The 21,430-nt window shown below is 36.3% G+C and overlaps 1 protein-coding gene across 7 annotated transcripts in view; it reads left to right on the top strand.

Annotated features, from left to right (window-relative positions):
- The first annotated feature begins 3,706 nt into the window (after positions 1-3,706).
- The window catches only part of odad2 (outer dynein arm docking complex subunit 2), a 67,978-nt gene continuing 50,254 nt past the window's right edge, over positions 3,707-21,430 (top strand). For 2 of the 7 annotated variants that reach the window (XM_088642813.1, XM_088642812.1), the window contains exons 1-8: positions 4,444-4,485; positions 7,080-7,329; positions 8,308-8,465; positions 9,565-9,763; positions 9,981-10,087; positions 11,203-11,339; positions 13,756-13,872; positions 20,692-20,912. In XM_088642813.1, coding sequence (XP_088498939.1) covers positions 4,461-4,485; positions 7,080-7,329; positions 8,308-8,465; positions 9,565-9,763; positions 9,981-10,087; positions 11,203-11,339; positions 13,756-13,872; positions 20,692-20,912 — 1,214 coding nt within the window. In that variant the 5' untranslated portion in view covers positions 4,444-4,460. The other 5 variants (XM_088642815.1, XM_088642816.1, XM_088642817.1 and 2 more) reach the window with 5 other exon arrangements.

Raw genomic sequence — 21,430 nt, 5'->3', positions numbered from 1 at the left:
TGGTGGAGGGGCCGACCATAAGCGGCAACGGCAAAGGTGCCCGCCTGAACCCTGAAGCGTTACAATTTGCTCAGCTAACGCCCCCATGCAAGGAACTTTACAATAGAAAAATACCCGACGTCCAAGCCTGAGGACCTACCGTGAAGGTACAGAAAGGTGAAAGAACTGGAACAGCATGTAGTGACCTGTGGCCCAGTAGCAGTGCTCACCTGAGTGCAGGCTGACTCCATGATTCAGGTGCTGTGGGTTCGAGAACGTGAGCTCGGTCATGTCACATGCTAACTAGCTGGCACGACCAGTTTCAGCATTACAAACAGCGCAATATAGTTGAAAAGTTCTTGAACAATGTATTTGAGAGCTGACAAGTAACTAATCCTAAAAGATTATTGCAAAGGCAACTTACAGTACATTTGGCCTAAGTAAGGGGTTCTTTATGAAGAACGTGTTGTCCTAATATACAGTATTATTGCTTAAAAAGAGTGTAAGGACGCCCAGTTTAATGCGCTGACAATAATGTTAGATGTAACGCAGTTCTTCTTTTTGACCTTTTGGTTCATATCTTTTTATATTTCCAACCTACTTCCCTGGCTGTGTGGCAGTTACTCCTAAAAAGTCATAGTTCCCTGTCAATCGTCTTCGGTTTTTGCATTTTGTTGCTTGTGCTTCTAACATTGAAGTATAAGCAGTTAAGAATGAACGAATTGTTTGGTTTAGGTTTTTCTTATTCTTGCCCTGGGATTTCCTGACCTCGCTGACCCTGGGGTCCCTAGCTAAAATACTTGCCAGTATTCTACACGTACCACTTCCCCAGTACATCGGTACTGCTCCGCTTCAGATGCAGCCCATCCTGCTTGTACAGGTCCCATTTGTTCTAGAAAGACCCCCAGTGTCTCATAAACTCCTCTTCTCTTCCTATTTTGTTGGTTGTGTGCTGCCCAGGGACCACAGATGTACTTTAGCTTTTTAGCTAACTCTGCTGTAGTGCTGCCTCTGTTTACCACACCAAGCCCCGCAAAACCTTGTTAAACCTCCATATTTCCCTAAAGTGGACATACAGGAGCCCGAACGTTTATAGAGTCGTTCAACGGAATGCACTCATATTTCCTGACAAACACAGCATCCATTATAATATTTGACCTCTGATGGGGACATGAAAAAAGTGGTTGTACTGTAGATGTAAATCGCTGCTGTTCTTCTGAGGTAGGTGTTGAGTTCTGTTTGATTTCTCTAGTTTTGAATTAAATGCTCCTTAATTTCTTTTTCAGATAGTACCACAGAAACGCTTCAGTAAAGGCCAAGATAAGGCAAAAAGGAAAAAAAAACTTTTTGAGCATCACAGGCAGCAGATGGTTTAAATTAGGAAAGCTTGTGTGTTTTTTTGACAATATAGAGAAAATCACTCATAGTATTTGAATCGAAGAGAACGCTGCATATTTTCTCGTTGACAGGTCATAGTTTTTTAATATTTATTTTAATTTAATGTCAGTTATATTTTAAACCTTTATTTTTGGTAGTTTTGCTTCAGTTCATTCAATCTTCCCCCACTGAGAGGCTCACAGGGTCTTCCACCAGTCGTCCAAGCAGAGCTAAATCTAATTTTTGTAACAAATTTTGATGTTGCAAAGAAAAAACCTTGGATGACAGATCTTCTCAAGCTGTTGCGAAAGCAGATATATCAGCATTAGTACCTAATATATTGTGCAGGAGCTGAATGGTATTGGCACCAAAAGCAAGAACTGACAGAGAAGGAAGAGGCAGCAGAATAGAAAAGAGATGATGGAAGGCAGTGGGGTGAACAAGAAGGAAATTAAGCTTCTGCTACAGAGGAAATACGTCCACAAACCAGAAGAGTTTTGTCAAAAAATCTCTCGGTCAAAAGTTCCGTAGTTCTCGACAAAGGATGAGACCAATGTCAAATGCCAACATGAACTATATTGTTACAAATGGGGGGTTACGAAACTGGTGAAAATCAGGAACTGACCGAGCGGTTTAGTCAATAAGTGAATTAATTATTCATAACCCCCAACTTGTACGTGATTTTTAACCATATACCTGAGCTGCTGGTATAACTAGAGGCACGTGAATTCTTTTTTCTCTGGCACAGCTTTGTTGATAATCAAGTAATAATCCAGGCACACGTGGTGAAAGCAAATATTTATTTCAATAAACTACACAAGACATGAAACATACAACACACAAAGTTACATTAAATACAATGTAACCCAGAAAAAACCCAGACTGCTACTAAGGACTAAACTCTTAATAAGCCTTCAGAGGCCACACAAGAGAGGAGCTGACTTTTAAATAAATACAAAGCAACCTGCAGTTAAATCTCTCTCTCTGCACCCTGGATGCCACAAAATAAATGGAAGCCTATATCTCTAGCCATAAAATGCACCTAATCAGGAAAGATGTTTCTAACTGAGGTATCTTTTACCCAGGAAACCCAAGTTCCCTAAACACACAGAAGAGCACGATCTAATAAGGTTCAAATAAACGCTGCAGTCAGGTTTGGTTTGGATGATCAAGTAGTAGGGGCTCTCGCCTGGCATAAGCTTCAAGTACCAACTCCTCTGGGCTCCTCTCTCTTCTCCCTGCTCTCCTTGTCTCTTCTTGTCTCTTCCTTCTTCCTCTCTTCGTTTCTGCCTCTTGTTTCACCTCTTCTCCTCTCCTGTGCTCTTAATCTGAATTTATACTGTGTCCTTTTGTCCCGCTCCTTGTCAATCATTTATCCACACTTACAGTAAGTGTTTACTCTTCCCAGTGTCACAAACTTTATCTAAAATCTAAGAGACACTTCTCAGTCGCCCAAAGCTATAACAGTATTGAGGAGTAAAAAATAACAAACCTCAGTAGAAAGAAGAGAAGTTAGATGATTGCTGGATGAGGTCCTTGGGTCAATTAAATACTAATGACCCAATGGGATTGATGGGCCACATGGCCTCCTCTCACTTGTAAGGGTTCATACGCTCTCATTATTGTGGCATTATTGTTCATGTAAATGTGGTTTGGATGTTTACTTTAGTAGGGGTAGGGGTGTAACCCCGGCATCCTGGCCAAATTTCCCCATCGGCTGTTATCAATCATGGCCTCCCAACAATCCCCCTCTGTGAATTGGCTTCATTACTCTGCTCTCCTCCCCACTGATAGCTGATGTGTGGTGAGCGTTCTGGCGCACTATGGCTGCCGTCTCATCATCCAGGTGGGGCTGCACATTGGTGGTGGTGGAGGGGAGTCCCCATTACCTGTAAAGCGCTTTGAGTGGAGTGTCCAGAAAAAGCGCTATATAAGTGTAAGCAATTATTATTATTATTATTATTTAGTGCCCTTGTTATTGGTGTCCTCCACTGTCTGTCATATACTGTATGTGTCCTTGTCAATGTATTTTTAACATTGCCTTTTTGGTAAGAGGATCTCCCAACCCTAGTTTTAACTCCTGTTATTAACTCACTCCCTTCTCACGTTGGTGCATATTTGTCTTTTTTAATCTTCTGATATCTCTCTGTCACTGAAATGTTTATCTAAGTGAAAGAGTAGAATTACTCCTTTCACCTCTTGTCGTTTTTAAACTGTATATTTTTGACTTTTTGGATTTTAAAATACGGAAAGTTCTGAACGCGAGGTGACGTGATAGAACGTCCAGCTCGGTCCTCTTCCTTATTTTGTTCGCTCCGGGCACTCGTTGTTTGGTAGTATCCTAGCAACAAGGAGCTCACTCTTACTGCGCGTGCGGGTTTCCATGGTAACGCGGTAACTGACTAGTAAGGTAACTTACTGCGTGCGGCGTGTTGGAAACGGGTACAAGTCGCTTGCTACTTAAGGTAAGAGTGAAAAAAGTAATTATCTTAAAGTAATGACGTAAAAAGATATACAGATGGGAGATGTATACATGTTCTTGTTCCGACGTGGCTTTAGTGTGCTTCATGTAAGTGATCCTATTTTATCTGGATACCTAAAATGGCATGGTGATATTTCTGAGCGCGATGTCAGGACTGGGGATGTTACACTACTTTGTGAAAAAAAAGTGAAAATTACGTTGCAGAGAAGTGAGTGTTGTCCACAAGCCGTCTCTAAATGTTTGCTGGCTAGGTGAAAGTAAAACTGTTCCATTTCTTTCAGTCTACCTTAATTTATGCTTTATCAATGAAATAGTTCCAGCATAATCCCGGAGGAATGGCGACGTACACGTTGGAAAGGCTCTCAAAATATGTAGTAGCTTCAGTACATTTTTGTGTAATGCCTGCTATACAGTACCTGCTCACCTGAAGATTGTGGTAATACTGATTCTTCGTGTGCCTAATGTGAAGAAAATACACAGACGGGGCATATTAGCTCTGTTGCGCACTAAATATTTCTGATACTAAAATTAAAATATTTACTAACCATTTTTTGACATGCTGAAAATAAAACCTGCCCGAGTGATGTAAGTTCTGTGTTTACAGGTCTGATCCGGATGTTTTATGCAGAAACTATTCAGAGTTGTAGGTAGGATATGAAATAACTCAAGGATCATCTAAGCATAGAGAAGTATATACGATACTATGTGATGGTGATAAGTTTGGAAATAAAGTGGTCATCAACAGCACTCAAAAGGGAAGAATATGAAAAAAGACAAAGAGAACTGTAGCTTTCTGGTACAGTGTGCCACTCCACTCAGCCTTCTCTGCTCCGATGAGGGACACTCCAAATCGCAGTCAGCCTGGTCCTCTTCATGCAAGGTTATAGGAGGCTGTTTTATGTCCATCCATTTACTAACCGGTTCTTCCAGTACAGGGCTGTGGGGGAGCTGGAGCCTATCCTGGCAGTGAATGGTACACCCTGGTCCATCACAGGGCACACAGGCAGACACTCACACACTCACAGCACGGCCAGTTTTCCTAGAAACCCCCCAAAAACTATCAATATGTTTTGGACTGTGGGAGGCACCTGGAAAAAAACCCACGAAGCCAGGGAGAACATGCAAACTCCACACAGCTCCCCAGGTCTGAACCCATTTAATATCTCCTTGGGATTCGGACGGGGTTTCATAGGTCTGTCTTCCTGCTGATCACTTTATTTTTGACAAGCATCTGTGTGGCACAGTAGATTTGAGTGTTTTTGGTCCTCTCTCGCATAGTTTGGCCGTGCGTTTTCTAAAAAGAGTTTGAGACATTTTGTCTCTGGATGTTCAGTTCAAATACACAGCCTGGGACTTGTAGGCCAAACACGTAGGTGCTTGATGATTAAGTACCTGTGTTGTTTTCAGCTCCCTAGCCTATGTGTTCTGAATGAATACAGGGCCTCCTGTGTGAACGACATGAAAATCAAGGCAGTCATCTGTGATGATGTATTGTGATACGTTACTTTGCTAACTCTGTTTGCCAATGCTTTCAGAGACATGGGGCTTGTTTCTGTGATGTGCAGCCAAAGCATAAATCACAAAGATCTTGTGCCAAATGATCTCCAAACAGTGTTGTGTTTCTTTATTGCAATCAAATATCAGCGTACATGAGGCACTTACTTTGTCAGTATGTGCTGTATACTTAGCTCTCTGCTAGGAATGACTTCCTCCATGTTCCCATGACAAGGTTGCATGTTATGACAGACTGTGCCTCCTGTACTCTGGACTTGCATCCTGATGTCCTAGGTTCCTAGGACTAAGGTATTTTTATGAACTGGCTCATTTTAATGTTTAAATATCATATCTTGGCCAGCAGCCATTTTACCCTGCAACTAACAACTGGCAACCCACTGAAGCTAAGCAGGTGTGAGCCTGGTCAGTACCTGGATGGGAGACCTCCTGGGAAAAACTAAGGTTGCTGCTGGAAGAGGTGTTAGTGGGGCCAGCAGGGGGCGCTCACCCTGCAGTCCATGTGGGTCCTAATGCCCCAGTATAGTGACGGGGACACTATACTGTAAAACAGGCGCCGTCCTTCGGATGAGATGTAAAACCGAGGTCCTGACTCACTATGGTCATTAAAAATCCCAGGGTGTTTCTCGAAAAGAGTAGGGGTGTAACCCTGGCATCCTGGCCAAATTTCCCATTGGCCCTTATCAATCATGGCCTCCTAATAATCCTCCTCTATGAATTGGCTGCATTACTCTGCTCTCCTCCCCACTGAGAGCTGATGTGTGGTGAGCGTTCTGGCGCACTATGGCTGCCGTCGCATCATCCAGGTGGATGATGCTGCACATTGGTGGTGGTGGAGGGGAGTGAGTCCCCATTACCTATAAAGCACTTTGAGTGGAATGTCCAGAAAAGCGCTATATAAGTGTAAGCGATTATTATAATTATTATATCTAATAATGCTTTATGTCTTTACTTCTTTGGTTAGTTTTATATTCTTTTATTAGTTTTATGTGAAGTACTTTTGGATTTTTTAAATAAAAAGCAGTACAGTATGTAAAACAAATCAGTTATCGATTACAAATATGAAAAGAGGACTTGAATGTGCTACACCTGTTCTGATTCACTCAGTTGAACCAAAACAGTACAGATATTGAGCTCTGTATTCAAAGTGTTTCCCTCAGCATTATTACATATATCACATTATATTTTTCTGAAGGTTACATTTACCAAATAAGTGGTCAAATTCAGAAAGAATGTCTGAAATATATGTAGCACTTGTAAAATAAACAATTACCTGTTGCTTTAGAGCTTTCCTTTTTATTGCATTCATTTTAGAAAACATTTCAGTGATACTAAGTTTATGTTCTTTGTATATAGAGCCCATTGTAATGAAGAGAAAGTGTAAATTAAGTTTGTAGAACTATAAACTATCACATAAGAGACTATCCATAATCAACTGCCTATTTCAGTTCCACGCAGAAACATGACATATTATTTTAGATTAATTAATATTAGATTAATGAAAAGACACCTCATTTCTACCTATGCAGATACTGTATGGTGAGGTTTTTGTCGTATACTATATTATCTATGCATTTGTTTAACATTATTTTTTTTCTCACACATAGTGATGTTCTTCCACTGTTAGTGTTTGTTGCTATTTGTGAATATAATTAATATAGTGTAGTTAATATAGTAAAATCACTAGGTTCATGATTGCATGGCATTTTTAATTGTGATTACTTTTTAGGTGAAGAGCAGATCTGTAGTCGTATCATGGGGATTGCACTGACCAGAGCAGCGCAATGGACAACAGCTTGTTCTGGGACTGGCAAATTGGAAATCACACCTTTGAATGAGTCCTTGCTGAAAGAAATCATTCGATTTGTGGAGCCGTTTCAAGCCAGACACCCGGAAGAGGCTGCCCTTGTGTTTAAGGAGCCTCTTGAATGGGTGACGACTTTACAGGCTTCAGATTTTAAAACAGATTATGACATCAGGTAATTTCAATGTTAGTTTTAGACAGAACTTATTTTTTCTGAGCTGTCAAGAGCTATTTTCTGAAATAATCTTTACTGTTATTAATTGTAATTGTTGTTTCCGGAAAATACAATTAGGTGATGAGATTATTGTTATTCTTGGAGGTGGCTGTTGAAATGTCATTGTGGCTTCCTGTATAATTTTTATTCTCTGTCTTGAATCTCATAGAAATGTATACAGTTCAAGTAAGACATTTTTTCAAGGAACAATTAAACTGTTCAATTTAGTATTTCCTGACTTAATGTACATGGCGTGCATCTGTAAAAAGAAACCCTTATAAAACATTTTTTGTTCTTCATCTTTTTCTTATTAATTTGGTGTTTTATTTTATATGCAGTATTATAATAATTCGGAATATTTGCAACATGAGTACTGTAAATTCTGTTATCTTAAAGTTTTTTACTATTAAAACAACATTAAAACAGCTGTATGAATGGAAAGAATGCAAAAGTATTGTACTTTAACAATCTGAGTTTCTGAACACACTTCTCATTTGTGTTTGGTTGCAAATAGTAAATGTTGAATAAACCACAAAAATGCAGTGTATTAGTTTTTCATTGATAAGGACAACCTAATCTCAAGTGCTATGTAGATTGATATTATTTTCTTGGGTGAAATTATAAACTGGATTAAAGCACTCACACAGAAGTGCAATTTAATATACTGTTGGAAAAAGTAAATGCCGATACAACCATTTTCTCTGGCAATTTCTAGATAATAAGAAAATGTGATCACTTTCCAAAAATGTAAGATAAACTGTACTCAACTTGTGATGTTTCAGAAGCATGCTTGACAAACTGACATGCCATATTGTCCTGGAGAGCCCATGCTTTGTGATTTTTATTTCAGGAATTGTGGGGTATGTCTCTTATGGAATGTTTTTTTTTAAATTATTATTAGTTCTTTTTAAACAGAGTCTGTTCAATTCTGGTTTTTAGTGGGTCTACAGTGAAGTCACAAGAAACCGACCTAGATGGGAATCCTCTGCTTCACCTTCATGCATCATCCATCAGAGTGCGCAGCTTTGGTCAGCTCTCGAAAGTGGTGCAGTTTGCACGAGACAAGCAGCTGAAAGAAGTGAGAGCGTGCCTTGAAGGTGAGTGGGCAACCGCGAGAAGAGCAGGACAAGACTGCAGCAGAATAGAAGTACATCGTGTAGCACCGTGAAGGTTCAGTCATGTTTTAATTAGTCGGTATTGTTTAAAAAAAAGACGCATATTTTAGTGACTGTGTGTAAAAGTTCATAATGAGTAAGCAATTACTCATTATGCCCACCATATGGTATCATTACTCATAATACCCACACCTGAAGAAGGCTCCACGGCCGAAACGTTGTGTTCTCTTTCTTCTTTTTTTCAGCATGGAATAAACCTATTACTTGTTCCTCCGCATGAGTAAGCAATGGCTTACTGCAAATGAGAAAACTTAAGCATTAATATAGCATTCTGATATTGAAAACACTCAGAAAGTTTAAATCTTACTTCCGTACTGTATGCCTGTATAATTCTGGAAAATAAAGTAATCTTAAAATACTGTACATCATTTACAATATTCATTCCAGTTTATCTCAATGTATTATAACAGAACAGTTTCAGCAGCATAAATGGATAATAAGCACATTAAACAAACAGAATCTAAAAACTATTTTACCAGTCTAAAAATGTAAATAAATCTTCTATTCACCATCATCAGGATGACCTGGACATGATGGATTTAGCTGACAGAGTATAGTCCCTCAGGAGTCAAGTAGCCGCGTATTGTACAGTACTTTCTACCATTTTGTATTCATTGAGCAATGACAGTGATTTCGGAAGGTTCCTTTGTTGAATGGCTGCATGAAAAATATTCATAATTTACATAATGAAAAAGATTAAACTTAATTTGTACTGCTTCAGAGAAATCTGTTCTGTATGGATTATAAAAGGAAATTCACTTTCACCTGCAGTCTTAGTGTATCTTGAAATATACTATACAGTATCTTCATATACTGTATAGATATAATATATACTGTACGTTCATTAAGTACCTAAACTATACAGTAGCATAGGTAATGAAATCTAGTTACAGTCACAAATGTTCCATTAATAGCCAACATATATGATTGTCTAAAATATTGAAAAACTCTGAAATTGCAAAAAATGATGAAACTATCTAAATCTTTTAATGTTGATCTTTTAATCTGTTAATCTTTTCAGTTAACAGAGATCCCATCGCAAACATTCTCGGACCAAGCTTTGCGACTGTGGAAGGAGAAGATACTTCAGTGTTGCGACTTCTGGAAAAAGTGAAAGAAGATAAAAAGGACAGTGAGTCTGAAGTAAAAATGAAAATGCTCATCCTTCTCCAGCAGCTTGACATGCAGCTGTTGAATACCTCACTGAAACAAATTTCACAGTATGTGTTCCAATTTCTGTTCCATCATCAGCTACGATTTGTTGTCTGTTTTTGCCTTTTACCACAGTTAATAAAATTAATTACATAAACATGATTAATAACAAACACATCTCAAATGTTGTATGATCAGTGTATTGGAGAGAACATATATTTTAAAGGATTTATTGGTTGCTAAATTGTAAATTGCTTAAATTAATTATTGAACTGATTTTAACAGAGAAGTTCGACTCGCTCCTGCCGCAGTAAAGAATGAGGTGGAACTGTTGAAACGCTTCTGTGGTGAAGGGGAGAAAAGATTGTTGAAGTCTGTTGAATACACATCAGGTTTGAATTATTTTCACATTTTTGGTTTAAAATAGTGATTGCTAATAGGGCTAATACAGGATATTTTAAAATACAAAATGCCTGTATTCAACTTTCAAAAACGTGCAAGTCATTATGTATGTCAGATTTTAGTTTACTGAAAGATTAATTAATTTCTTATTCTCCTTAAGGGGCAGATTTACAGTACTATAACAATTAACTGTTCATAAAAATGTGTACTACACTGGGTGATAAATGCATGCCTTTGAAAAATATGTCCCCATTGCTAGGAAAGATTGAAACCGTTTATGAAAATAGTTACATTTTACCATAATATCCCATAATTAGTTAATTTATAGCTGTGTTATTTGGGGCATGTTTTCAAAAGATGATTTATAACTGAAATAAAAAAAATCGCCTCAGTTATTTTTTTTTAAGTGTTGTGCAGTGATTGGTAATGTTTTTTGTTAGTTGAGGTACAACTGTACTGATAGATCCTCTGGCCAAATCTTCATATTGGAGTCATGCAACTCCTTTATATGGATTGACAAGTTTTGTATAACACGAGTGAACACTTTAAAGTATAGTATAACATAAACAGATGCAAGATACAATATCTAATATGTTAAAATATGAATGAGCTTTTTTGTAATGCAAGCTGCAGTGGTCTAATAGTGTTTTACCTATTTTGATTCTACTTTTACACAAACATCCACAATTTTAGTTATTTGTGAAATGCTGAGAGACATTGCTTGAAGGTGCAGTCATCTACATTCCAGGAGGCTTCTGGGAGTAAAGCAGGTCTTGGCAATCAGAAATAGTAACAATTGATTTTAGTTGTACTAACCAAACTAATTCCATATTTTAGAAGTATGTTTGATGTTTTCACAGTGAAGAATCAAAGTGCAATATTTGGTTAATATTATTTCATTATTGAATGATTTTTTATTCAGTGTCTTTAAAGCAAAGATAAAAATGCTAAGTGTGATTATTGTAAGATTTATGCCCTTGAGTAGTATACTGTACATCCAAGGTCTATTTGTTCAAATGTATAAATGTTTCAATACAGTAACTTACAGTAAATAAGTTATTTTTATCTGTGCTTTCTTTCGTCCTAAAAAACTCTTTTACTGTAGATTATGAATTTTCAAACGGTTGCCGTACTCTACCAAAAAGGCAAGTGCATGGCGAAATCTGCTACCTCATAATTAAACCCTGTGATACTGATGCATTGTACATCACATGTAGCACAGCTGGTGTTTTCCTTAATGGGGTGAGTTTACATTTTCTGTTTTATATTTATAATGAATTTAGAATGTAGAATTTAGAACCTGTAGTTTTTTTTTCCCAGTTGAATACATTATAATTCCAATTTGTAACACAATATAATGTGAAAGTCCAAGGGGGTTGAAGACTTTTGATAGCCACTGATGTATAATGTACACGTTTCACAATTTCACCAAGTTGCACTGTAATCGATGTGCATTTTGGGTCTGGCAAACTCTCTCTTTTCTTGTGTCTCTGCAAGGTAGGTGTGGTTCAATGAGTGTCCTCAAATGTCACCTGGCTAGTTGGTTTATGAGATGTTATATGCTTACACAACTAATAATAACAGCAGGGGAAAGAAATCCTGAGCACATAACTTACACAAAGTTAGTGTATAACCACCAGCTGTTTTTGCAGTGTGTATACATCAGCTCCTGTAATTTTAATTCTAATTGAAGGTTTTGTAGTTTTGAGGCTACAAAAGCATCTGAAATTAATAGCCAAAGAGTGTGGAATAGATGCTGTATTGCAGTTGAGGTGGTACCCTATTTGTCAGGCATGCATAGTGAGCGCATCTAATGTGTTATGTTGTGTTTTAAATAATAATTGTGACTGTCGTGAAGTTGGACCTTGACGATACAGCAAGCCAACGATTCAGTATTATTTTGATTCTAATCCTGCATACAATTCAGGTTCCTTTTTAATGAAAAGGATCCAGCAGCCTTAGAGAAAGACTCATTTCAATGCTGTAGCACATGACTTATGAGGGCAAATTGAAGAGGGCACAGTCTCAGTAAACAGCTGGCAGGAGGCTTAACTAAAGATTTTATTGGAAAAAAATAACAGAATAAAGACGGTTTGTCCCAATTCTTATTTCAAGATAAATTCACAACATTAATGAAAACTTTTTTAAAGTACTGTACAATAAATACTACACTATTTATACAGGAAATAACATGATATATAGTAATTTACAAAGCCACTTTGTAGAAGCCATTTTGCTGAAACCTTTGAAAATTAGAGTTTGTGTGCTGATAGAATCGCTTTAAAGGCCACATTCAAAGCACTAAGCTTGAGGGCAAAATTCACTCCTTGTTTCTATCAAAAAGAGAGTTTCCCACTCCTCTCCATTGGACTAACATCTTTACAAAACCTTCATGAGAAGACCAAATCCTGAAAAATCATTCAAATTTCTGTTAGTGCATAGAAAAACAATACATTCTGATGAATTCTCATCATTAAACGTTTACAGATCTCAGCTTCTCTGTGAATAAGTACCATATAATGGTCATTTTGAAATGTTAATTTTGATTCTGAGACTGTTATTATTAATGATTACACTTTTCATTAGCCTGGTTTTCTGCTTTGTTAACAAAGCTGAAGCATTTGTGTTAAAAACAGTTTTAAAAAATTAGTTATATTAACATTAGTATCCTGGAAGGCTGCTTATTATTTTAACAGTCAAAAGTCCCAATGTGTTATAATGTGAGGGCTATATTTTTTTCACTGCAAATTGGATTTTATCAGAAGCAGCATGTTTAATGTCGTATTGTAAAGCCCTGTGGGATAATGTTTGACGTGTACCTTGCGCAGAAATATGGCAGCTTTTCAAGGAAATTAATCTAAATGTCTCGTCTGATGTTTTACAGCAGGCGTTTAATTACTTTTAATGAATGATATGCACAGTGTTTCCAAAATATTAGGTATGTGTAACTGAAAAGTTTAGTAATACTTGTAAAGGATACATATCTAGCTTCTTCTTAATGATATATTATAAAGCAAATACAAAAAAAAAAAAACTTTTACGTGTACAGTTACAATTTAGGGCAATTACTACATAAAACAGCTTTCCAAAAATTAGTTTATGAGTATTTATTTTCTTAGCATCACAGAGAAGACCCAAATTATTTTCTCTGTTTAAACAAGTTTGGAGGTGTTTTCAAGATATTCCCCCGGCATTTGCTATGCAGTTAAAACCATTAATGATAGTTAAGAATTGTCCTTAATGTCTGAGTCATTTCAAAACTGTAACTTTTAGATTAACAAGGCAAACCTTTTCCATCCTGAATATCCTTTCTTATTCTGCATTTTCCTGTAATTGTCTCCTAATTTGAAGTGCCCAATTTTATTATATTGTAACAGTTTCGTCTAGACCTTAGACACACCTGGAGAGTGAAGGGTAATTAGTGCCGTCCCTTCTAGCTGTATAGTCAAATTGTCAGTTCATTGGAACTATTTGAAACACTAAAAATGAAATACTACACCTTTGGAATCTGAAGTCAACATGAGTGATCATTATCTGGCCTATTTCATAACGGCTTGCTGCGACACAATGTGAGTCACACCTGACACATTTAGTTTAGAGGTTCTGTGTTATTTCTGCATAATAAGTATCTGGGCATATTGTGTTCTCTGAATTACAGGGCATTAAAAAGGAAGGAGAGGATACTGACTATGAAAGAAAAAGTGATATGTATAAAAATCTTGTTATGCTCCTGAAGGACAAATCTCCACATTTTGCCGAAAATATAGACAAGCAGGTAGTGTATGCTCATTTTGTTGTAATTGATTATTGGGAAGGTACAATGAAACTGTTAAAACTAGACTTTTTTAACCATAATGAATTATTGTATAATTTCTGAACAAATCTTCTGAGGGGAAAATATTTTTTTACTACACACACACACATACATGTTCAAAGTGTAATTATAAAGCATAATTTTGAGAGATATTTACTCGCTTTTTATCATCCCAGTTTAGTAGCATTTTGTGTCTGAACTTTTCTCAGGCCTTAGAAAGGTTGGCTTCATTATCATCTTAAAGTTGCTGTCTTCCATATTGATCTAAAAGAAAAGATACACAGGCCATTTCTGACTTACTCTTTTAAATTATTTGAACCTTTCACTACTACTATCAGGTACCCCACACATTATCAAAGCAATTGTTTTATGTCTCTGCCTTCAATTATTATAAGTTCAATTATTATAATTGAAGAGTATCTAAGCTATTGGTTGAAAATAGTACTTACCTGTACACTTCTCAAACCTAAACTATGGATGATGTGGGGTATATACAGTATGTTGTTGCATTCTTTTTAACAGCAACTGTAAGTTTGTTACAGAAATGTATAAACTGAATAAAATATGCTGTGAAGCTTCATATATAATCATTTACACATTATGATGAGAGTGATTAGTATTTCAGGCTTACAGTAGTGTTTTTTTCCTAGTGAAGTGATGTGAAAGATTAACCAGTCGCTACTTAATCGTTTCAAGCTGTTTAAAAGAAACATTTATTTTCTAACAGCTAATAGTTTGGTGGCTTGTGACCCAGTAATATATTTGCTAGAAGCAAATTAGGTTTCTTCTAACTTACAGTTATAGAGATGCTGGACCAAAGCATTTCAGAACAAAAGTGCTTTGTGTGAACAGTTCAGTTTTGGCCTTATAATATAGCTCATATAGAAAAATAAAATTTAAGGTTTTGGTAACCTTTGTTTCCTAATTAAATTTACTGTTACTATACTGCAGTTGTTTCCATGTAGTTTACTGTGCTAGATTTAAAATGTACCAGATAGAGGGCCAGAAAGTGGTTAGAAAAACTGCAGTCCTGTTGTCCCTAGAGTTTCGAAGGTCTGTCTATTATTTGAAGATCTTAGCTGGCATAATGGGCCTTTTCAAAAAGGGAAATAAAAAAAATGGGAAAATGGACCCGTTATGTCAGGATTTTGGTGCATTACAGATTTTTCCATGTGTAGAGCAATGTTAGTTTCAATTTTTGATCTTATTGTGCCATATTAAGTAGTGTTCCGACCACAAAATGGAAGCACCAATGTAAAGTCATGTAAGAAGGCACAGGGCCACCTGTATTCGCCACCTGTGGCATAGACTCTTCCAGAATCTGGAATTCTGCAGGAGGGATGCAGGACTCTCCCAGGAGAAAGTCAATTGGTTTACACAGGGTGATGGAGAGATACTGCAGAGAAGGAGATACTCCAACACTTGGTGAAGGAATCACTCAGTACCATAAAGTAGAGAATAGGGTTGACCTTGCCTTCCAAGGGAATGAGTGAACCCAAACCACGCCAGGAAAATGTGTCCCACAACATTACAGAACCACAAGAATACCTCACTTTTGGAACCAAGAACTCTGGGCTGTTAAGGTCTTTAGATTGGTTGCACACATGCACACATCAGTTTTTTGAGAGTATAGTGATCACACACATGCATTCTCATCATGGTGTCCTGCTCTGTGGAGGTCTGTGTAGACTGTTTCTGCTCATACTTGCTGCTCTTGCATTTCAAATTAATCCACATATTATAGACAACCAAGCTAGCGCAGTATTTAAATACAGTATATGACATCTAATCATGATGTTATGTTATTTATTTAATTGATGTTAATTAATCCTTTCTTTCAGTATTACTTACCTATTTCCATTTATTTTGCCTAGTACCTGTATGTACAGTGTTATATGTGCCTATGTGTTATAATTTCCCATTTCGATTATTGTTACAACCCCAAGTGTCTAGGGGTAAAGGGGTGTAACATTTAGGATAATTCTATTGGAAGCAGGTGGGTTTTGGTGAGGGACTAGGAAGCGTGATAACAAGGGTAAGGAACTAGAGTGGTGCCAAAGGAAAGAAAATAACAAACAAAATGGAGCTGGCTAGGACAGTGAGGGAATCTGACTACAAAAGAAAACCAGAAACACACGGTCTTCGGCGTCTTTAACACCCTACCTAACCTGCACCGACTACCCAAAACCATACAGTACAAGACAAATGGCACTCACCCGTACTAAACTAGTGTACTAATACAAAATCAACTAAAAACAAATATATAATTTTAATTGCGCTTCTGATAGCTGCCCAGATTCATACACTATCAAATGGTAGGATGAAAATATACTGTTTACCTAAATTTCACTTAAACATACATTGCTGACATTTGTTCTCACACTGCATTGTGAAATGTCACTCTAGGTAATGGCTTCCTTTGTAAAGCTGTTCTTGTCAAACATATTGTTTTATTTTGCAGCAATTTACTTTCCCTTGGGGAATTGAAAAAGTTAACCTTGCTGACATTTTGATATGTCTCATTGCAGCATGAACTAGGCAGAGACATAAAAACTAATTTTCACTATTTAGCACTAACTAAGCTCTTTGTAATTGCCTCCAAATGTATTCTTTCATGTCAAATATGTTCTCTATTAAAAAGCTTATTATTAATTCACCACAAAAAATACAACTGGTGTGGTTCCAAGCAAACCTACAGTACACAAAGACACTACATGTTAATGAAGAAATCTGAACTTGACGAGATCTTTTCATTTTTTTTATTGTAATCATATTGTAATTAACAGGGAGTCTGTTACTTGTTATTGTACTAATGTATATAAGTAAAAATTACCCTGATACCAATTTAATATACCTGATAAAACACCTTCTAATTATTTATTTCTCTAGTACCGTGACATGGGAGTGCAATGAGGAGACACGAATGTTAAAGACAAATTAACATTCATTTTTGGACAGAAAACTTCGTGCTTCTACAGTCCAAGGCTTCCCTGACTCAATGATGGAATAGCATTACTCCATTTGCCCCTAATTTTACCTTTGATCTCTTTAGTCCTCAGAAATATGTTTTATATTCCAGGCCTCAAAGAGTAAGCTGTTGCTTTGTTTCTTATAGAGGTGAATCTTATTGACATTGTCTTTCTTCTTCTTCTAAAGGGGAAGGTAGACATACTGTACTGATGGCCAGGCTTACTTCTTATATACTAAGCTGGTTTTCATGTAACAGCTGCTCAACTTTTAGCTCGCTATTTCATTACCTTGTTTGAGTGTCTTTCCTGGAAGTCTCTGACTGATTGTATTTCCCCTTCCAAGGGAAGATGTCCAGTATACTGTACAGTATATGGCTAAAGATTGTCAGCATCAATTGCCTGTTCTTATTTCTTTACCTCTGAGCTCTAAAGCCATCCCAAGATTCAACATACTTGTGAGTGGTGGGTAATTTCAGAGAATACACTAAACACACCTCCAAGTGGACCTTGGGCTCTGCAAACTTTATAGCTCTCTAGACATAGTGGAGCCATTTGCTTCAGTATGTAGCCTGTTTAAGACATCTGTGTGCCTTTATCGATTAAACCTGATTACTGGATTGTACTGGGTAATGGTACAGAATGTTAAATGGCTCTGTCGTAATCTGTATTGGTATAACTAGTATACCCCACTCCAGCGCACAACAATATTTAACAAAGAAAATACTGATACAGGAATTTATATATCAAAGGGATGTCACAGGGATTTTGCTGAGCTTGGAGAAATAGCACATGAAATAGATTTAGGAGTTTGTCTCTGTTTAAACAATGAAGTGGAGCACATCGTAAAATGGATGCTGTTTCCCTAAAAAGAGCTCAAAGAAATGCGACTGGTCAAAAATGAAATGAAAAAGTAAAGTTAAAACTGCTGAATCTCTTTATTCTTGAGAAAAGGTAAATGTTTGATCCTGATTTCAATATCGTCAAAGCTCTTTGTTAAAGTGAAATGATTAAACCGCTTTAAATTTAACAGATGAAAGGACTGACAACTGGTAATTAAAAGGAAATACATTTAGGATTGAGAGTTCTGGGATCCTGGCACAAGCTGTGCAGCCAAGTTGTTGAAACCGACTAGCATTTAGCCACCAAAATGGCAAGACTGATCAACTGGTTGTGTCTCATACAGTATGTAACCCTTCTTATAAGCCTGTTTTAAAATAGGAGCAGTGTGCATTGACAACATTAATCTGTATAAATGTATGGATTACCATACAGCTAACAATAAGCCAGTGGTGGTTTTGGCAAAGTGATTAAGTGTGTATGCATTTGGGAAGAAGTTTGTGTTAAAGCTGTCTGTGGCCGGAATGAACAGAGAAGTCCCAGAGATGGACAGGGCAAAACATGAAAGCCATGGCCTCTATTTAGGGCAACACCCAGGTATTTTAGTTATGTTCTTTGAGGATGAGTGATTTCCTCTATTACGAGCTTAAAGTCACAAGGAAATGGGTCAGTTTGTGAGTGTATAAAAGGGAGATGGTGTATATAAGATGACAGCATGTAATTTCCTAGATCCTTGAGCTGCTTTCGTATTTCATTATAACAAGCAATGTGAAGTGAACAGCAATAAACAGCTGTTATAAATTTACATAATACAATGTAAACCAGTTAAGGATATAACCTATATTTCCCAAGACTTTATACAAGTAAGCTGTTTATATATTTGGATTTATACATTTGGTTTATACAGTACATTTTAAAAGCAGAGTTTACAATGAACACTTAGGAGGAGGACAACTCCTGGTTCAGCCCATTGCTTGATTCCTGCCATTTTTTCTGCTAAACAATCCTCCACCAACCCCATTGCTACCATCCTCTGTGATAGCTTTTTTACGGTACCCTATAGCTAAGCGGTTAAATCCAAAGAAAAACTCTAAGCATCCCTGATAATTAAATCTATGGGGCTTGTCTTTATCTCATAAACTGCTTATTTGGTTCTTTAATGAATTACTGTACTCCAGCTTTTTTTTTGCAGTTTTCCCAAGTTGTTTTTATCAAAGCCAATAATGAATAGTTATGTAACAAACATAGAGCCTTTATTTCATAATGTATATTTTTGAAATATTGAGTAAGTTGTAAACTGCAGCTTATTAGCAATGAACCGCACATCTACAAAATTATTTTTGACAATTAAATGGAACTAATAATTGCATAAATGCTGTAATTACATTACAGACCTACTCAGGACTCTTATAATTAAATACAGAACATGTAAACTCAGACTGCATATACACCATACTGTATAGAATACGTTTTCTATTATGCAAATGCAGTGCTCACCTTTACACTTTATAATACTTTAATAGAATCTTAATTATATGCTTTGCATTTTTAATGAAAAGAAATCATTGATGTGCTTTTGTGAAAAAAAAGCTTTTTTTAGAATATATCCAGATAATGCTCCATATAAGAGCATTTTGTTCCATTCTTTAATTAATTGATTTAAGTTAATAATTAAACTTCTTTCAAAGTTGTATTACTTATAATACATTTTGCTCACAAAAGGTACACAAAGTAATTTGTCATTCTTTATTTATGGCTATTTGCTTACAATATTTCATTAGGAACAGGTAATTTTACTGCCAAAGCTGCAAACACTAAAAAGTAAATGAATGAATCTGAAAAAAAAAGTTAAAAACGACAAGTTAGATGCACAAATCAAAATGAATCTTTGTAAAGATGAAGCTTTGAAGTTTTGTGAAGACATTGTAAAATATTTATGACTAAACAGGTGTCTGTGATTAAAAACTTTCCTAACTGCATACCATATGCATGGATCCAATTGGCAGGGTACATAAATCTGAAAACAGAGGGATATAAATTTTAAGTATTATCACTGAAAAACTTTGTTACAATAATAATACCTTCTAGGTTTGAAATTCCAAATTCTGGCACATGAAATTTCTTTTAAAAATCTTCATATTATTCATCAAATAATTTTGAAGGTATTGTACTTTGTTGCACGAATGTTGAATATTACAGTATTAGTGGACCATTGGTGGCTTGATAGGGACATGCAGATTTATTTTGGTGTTTGAACTTTTACCATTCATTTCAATTCAAACATCATTATTATCCCCTGGGAGAAATTAGTTTTACCAGTACAACAGTACAACATAACAACTACCATCACATCAAGGGGGTCAGGACAAACAATATTCTATTTTAGCAACATATCCCACAAAAACTAAGAAAGGAAAATACATAATTAGTTTACATTATTCAAAAATGAAATTGCAAAACGAATAAAATATTTTCTGGATCTTGTTACTCTCACACGCTGGGGCACAAAAGCATCTCCCAGATTGGAGTAGTGCAGATTCACAGTGGAGGGGATGAGCCAAACACTCCATAATGCTCTTGACCTTCTTTAGAGCCCTTACCTTATATTCAGCATTTAGATTGATCGATTGGCATTGCTAATTAAATAAACCAGCAATGACCAAAAATATATTGCTAATTTTGTGTTATGCCTCTTGGGATAGAAAGCTGCAAAACCTTTCAGAGATATACAGGTATGTGTCATATCTCTCAAAAAAGAATAAAGAGCCTATTTGATGTTGAGTGGAAAGTGTGTCATATAACTAAAAAGAGTCATAAAGGATTTGTAATAATTTGTAAAAAGAACAATCATTCAAAGAGAAAATAGTTTTTTTACAACCCAAGCCTATATAATTTTATAAGCATAATTTATTGTAAATTTCAGTTCTAGTGTTTTGGTATAAACAGAGAAATGTCTTTTTCCTGTTTTTAACAGGATTTTGCAATTTATGAAGAACCTTCATCAACTAAAAAGAATCAACATGTGGAATCGGTTGATGCTGAGGAACAAGGCCAAACCCAGAGGACTTACGAGCATCAAGAAAAGAATGTGCATGAGAAGACGAGACAACAGCCCGCTCAGAACAAGCCAAGCAGCAAAAAGAAATTAGAACCATCTTTAAAATGGAAGAATCTTGGTTTAACATCTCTGCATGAGTATGTAACAATTCCAGTTGTAACTATTGTTCAGATATTCGTTTTTTAAACTTGTTTGGTTACTTTATGATCAGTAGCATGTCCTTAACAATGCCCGTGCCTTAAAAGAGTGTTACAGAATTCCTGTTGTTGTATTATTTTAGGCATAAAGAGACACATTTTATTAAGTAACAATTGTGGAGGTATATTTTGTTTACTGTGAATGTTGATCATTGAAAGAATGGTTTTCTTGTGAAATATTACAGTTCCTTAACTCAAAACTCAAACTGAATTTTTCTGGAAAAGGAAAATGAGTCAAGTAATCAGTCTAATTTTAAGGATTATTTCAGTAAGTACAAATATATAACAGAACTGTTTCCATTTGAGAAAATATCTCAGACAGATGCTACTGAGGAATCTACTGCTATTAATGGTCTCAACAACATCTTAAGACAGATTCACAATAGAATATAGAGAGAGACATGGAACTGGAACATGTGCTTTGTGCTATTTCATAAAGTCATTATGACCTCCATTGA

The sequence above is a fragment of the Lepisosteus platostomus genome, chromosome 8 (assembly GCF_059453375.1).
Source record: "Lepisosteus platostomus isolate fLepPlt1 chromosome 8, fLepPlt1.hap1, whole genome shotgun sequence".
NCBI classification, from domain to species: domain Eukaryota; kingdom Metazoa; phylum Chordata; class Actinopteri; order Semionotiformes; family Lepisosteidae; genus Lepisosteus; species Lepisosteus platostomus.
Note: the sequence above shows the minus strand (reverse complement) of the source record. Positions and strands in the feature narration are given on the sequence as shown.